Source organism: Meleagris gallopavo, chromosome 12 (genome assembly GCF_000146605.3).
Source record: "Meleagris gallopavo isolate NT-WF06-2002-E0010 breed Aviagen turkey brand Nicholas breeding stock chromosome 12, Turkey_5.1, whole genome shotgun sequence".
NCBI classification, from domain to species: domain Eukaryota; kingdom Metazoa; phylum Chordata; class Aves; order Galliformes; family Phasianidae; genus Meleagris; species Meleagris gallopavo.
In genome coordinates, this window is record NC_015022.2 from 8,191,955 (window position 1) to 8,195,951 (window position 3,997).

The 3,997-nt window shown below is 43.8% G+C and overlaps 1 protein-coding gene across 1 annotated transcript; it reads right to left on the reverse strand.

Moving 5' to 3' along the window:
• Positions 1–12: 12 nt before the first annotated feature.
• On the reverse strand, positions 13–3,991 carry LOC104912805 (proline-serine-threonine phosphatase-interacting protein 1-like). The gene is made up of 3 exons (XM_010717353.2): positions 3,644–3,991; positions 2,503–2,601; positions 13–664 (listed from the first exon to the last, which is right to left on the reverse strand). Exons 1-3 carry the CDS (start codon positions 3,743–3,745, stop codon positions 515–517), a joined length of 351 nt encoding a protein of 116 aa, XP_010715655.1. The 5' UTR covers positions 3,746–3,991; the 3' UTR covers positions 13–514.
• Positions 3,992–3,997: the final 6 nt, after the last annotated feature.

A 3,997-nucleotide genomic window follows, 5' to 3' on the forward strand; every position in this document is an offset into this window, starting at 1 on the left:
TACACACACACACACACACACACACACACACACACACACACATATAGGGGGGGGATTATTAAATAAGAGATCACGAGTGCAGGCCATGCCATCCTTTGACTCAGCCAGTCAGGTAAACCATGTGATGCAGTAAACTTCAGTATGAGCAGTGAGTGCCAAGCCTGAGTTCATGAACCAGCCCAGAGGTTTGCCAGCATTGTCCTTTTGGACAAAACACATATAGTGTGTTTCTGGCTGAAGGATGTACCCTTGCTGCTGTGCTCATGCACAGGGAACCCAGGGACTGTGTATCTGGTTTAGGTTGGCTTGGGACAATGAGTGTCACTGTGCTTTCAAACTTGCTTTGAGAAGAGCTTTTTTTCCTGAGTGAAGCCCTTAAAGATGGTCTGCTGTAAAATCTTTAATGACAGCACGAGACTTGCATGTCCACAAGTGAAAATAAGTGTAGCTGATGGTCAGGCTTGCTTCTCTTCTCTATAGTGTCTTTGGGTAGATGACTTCAGGAAACCTGACTTCAAATAGGGCTAGCCCACTTGATTTGATTGATGCTATCAAAATTAGCATGCTGGTAGATCTTTGCTGAGAAAAAAATCAGTTCTGTTGCAAATAGAGTATCACCTGCTTCATATGCTGCGTCTCTGCATTGCTTGGCTTTGTTCTGACTCTGAAACAGGAAAAGAAAGAAACACTTCAAATTAATTTCCCGCATGTTTTGCTCCTAGCACAGTGTTCTGCTGCCTTCCTCCCTTTCCCCTTATAGGGTTAAGGCTCCAAGCGCAAACAGCTCTTGGCTGCTCCACCTTTATAATCATAGAATCATTCATGTTGGAAAAGGCCTTTAAGATCATCTAGTCCAACCATCTGCTCTGTTGAGCATGTGCTATGGAGAAGGAGGGAGCAGAATTTCACAGGTGTAGACATAAGTCCACTGACTGCAGGGGAAATCTGGCAGCTTATATCATCCTATCCGGGGATCCCTGCTGTAGGAGCACAGTGCTAGCATGCTGCAGCCTGAACCTTGTGTCTCCAGGTTATTTTCTAGAGTGTCCAAAGTGCTTTTCCAATAGATATATTTATAAGCAAAAATGTCAGTTAAAAATATTCATCTTCCAAGCTCCTCATGCAATGCATATATGACAGGAATACAGCCTTTAAAATACTTTGCAAATGCCAGACTATTTCCCATAACAACTCGGAAGACTGAAAGCTGAATTCACTCTAAGCAGGGTTTTTTGTTTTTTTCAGTCTGCAGCTTCTAACAAATGAAAAGAAGCACGTTATTGACAGCTCTGTACTCCCAGGTCTTTCTGCACAGATGGTGATGACAGAACATTAATGCACAGCTCTAGAAATCAGTATCACACATTCTTCCCTTCTGCCCTTCAAAGCAATGCTCAGGTAGGGGTTCTCATGACCATATTCCTCCTCACAGCTGGCTGGAAAATGTGTAGTAAACTGGAAACATCAGCTTCATTCTTATTTTCTTCCTGGCCCAAATTGTTTGCAAGTGCTGAGCAGAATTAAACAGCTGGCATTTCTTGTGAGATGCCTCTGTGCATTTCAATAGTGCTGGCGTTTGTGTGGAAATAATGGCAAGGAAGCGCCGTGGGATTCCTCTGCGTGAAAGGAGCTGGGTCAGATTTTGATACCTCTGAAGTTACTGAGATTTCTGGCGTGATTTCAGTAGGGTCAGGATTTCATCCCCCCCTTTTATGGCAAAGCTGGAAGGTTTAATTCATCAAAGATCAGGGAGCGAGAGAAATAAAATGTAAACTTCTGATGCTGTTTTTAGTCTCCTTCCTCCTGCTCCTCGAGATGATTTTTGATCCTTTTTGCTTACACTGCACTTATTTTATCGAGCCAAAGGGAGTTCATTTATTTTGTTTTCTCCATCTGTTCCACTGTAAAATGTTCCCATTAAAAGTTAGCAAATTGTCAGCTACAAGTACCAAAAGATGCAATGAAGGACAGCAGTGCCTTAATTTCCAATGATTTATTTTTGAGTTTATAAATTTAGATGAAATTAAACTAAGCATAAGGAGAAAAAATGTAGAGAAAAAGATGCATTTTAATGTAAGATACTATGCCTAGTAAATGTAAGCAACCAAAAGGCAAAGCTAGCTGCGTGACATACATCTGACTTGCTTCTTTCTTATGAATGATTTTGGAGAAAAATCTCATTCAGATTGCTTTCAGGATTTATAAAGCAGTTAGGTCATAGCCTGGGATAAAGAAAAACTAATGGGATAACTCAGTCCCTCCCTTGGCCCACCACAGGACAAGATCAGGGATGGCAAGTCCAACTGAGTGGTTTGTGAAGGAAGGCCTCCTTGGGAAGGTGCTTCTTCCCATTTTGATTCTAAGGGGTCAATTAGAAGGGAAAGCAACCCCTGGCATCTTGTGGAATGGGCTGTTCAATTGTGTTCTGTTGAACCTGGGAAAAGGAAAAACAGCTTTCTCCCTTTTAAGCACCTGCTGAATAGGTCTGTCTGTCTAAAGTACCTTTTCTGTTTGCTTCTGGTTGCCTGAAGTGCTCATCCGTTCAAAGGACTGCTCGGCCTCATCCGCCTCCTTGCACTTCTGTTCGTAGCTCTTCTTTGACTGTATCCAATTGAAATGAAATCACATGTGAGGCTTTGGGTTAGGGAACAAAGCTGGGTTGTCTCAAAGCTCCTAGAAACTGGAGTTGCTCATCTGCAATCTGGGGGAACAAATCAGCACCCAAGTTTTGGCCAAGGAGAAAATTCCCCGTGACACCAGGAAGAGATGCTCGTTAAAAATAGCACTGAAAAGTGGTAGCAGAGAGGCTAGCGGTGTGAATCAGGCCCCCTTCTTACAGCCCTGAATTTCTTTGCTCCATGTAAGTGCTGCCAGCTCCCTGCCCAGGTGGTCACTGCTGTGGGTGTTCTGCACAGATGCAACACAGGCACCGTCGGTGCATCCAGTGCAGAGGGACCAAGTTACAGCTAATGTGCCAGTGAGGACGGGTTGTCATTTCCACAGCGTGACTTGGATTGCCAGGTGGCTGACCCAGCACTCCAAGCTGTGAGGCAGAACCAACCCCATGTAGGCAGCAGTCTCAGTAGGGTTCTCAGAAGCAAAAGATACCTTTATTTGCACAAGAAGCTCTAAGACAGGGAGTTCTTCACTTAGAATGATGCCACATGTAAACTCAAATAGTTAGTACAATTCCAGCTGTAGCACTGGTAGGTCTGCAACTGCTCTTTAGAGGCAGTTGCCCATTGGAAACCAAACCCAGCTGTTGCAGTTCCTGTACCTGCAAACCTCCCTGCTGGGAATGTTTCCTTCTGCTTATGAGGCTCAATTTTTTAAAGTTATTTTCATAGACAGGAAAAGAATGTTTTCTCCTATAATTATCCTTGTCTAGAAAGAATTAAATCCCATCTGAACTGTTTGGGTTGATGCTAATTCCACATTTAGCTTTCTGAGAGCTCTGGGAGACTTTGGTGGGTGATGCAGGGAAGATTAGCTCCCTCCTGCCAGGAATCCCATCCTCTCTCACACACACACAGCTGTGCCATTAGAACACATACATACACATTCCTGACCTTTCTTCATGTGGTACAGTCTGAAGCTGGAGTGAGTTTGCATTGAAGAATCTGCAGAAAACCTCCTTGCTTACCTCCATTGTTTTCTTATAATGGGACAACTTGTTCTTTTGCATGCGCTCCATTGCAGACTCATACTGTAAGAAACACACGGGAGTGTGAGCATTTGTGAGCATTTCTTTGGACCCTTGCCTGCTGGTAGGATCAGGAAAGGCACTGGCAGTGTCTCTCTACCAGCCACGTGCCTGTGCAAAAAATGACTTCACTCTGCTTTTGCAACTGACAGGCTTCTCAGTGACACAGAGAGCATCAGTGTATCAGGTAAGAAAAATAAATAAATAATCCAGGATAATTCTGTTTCAGTGCTTTCCATTAATAGCAGAGAGGATGTAGGTCTTCATTTTCTCCCTCCTTCCCTCACCCTTCCT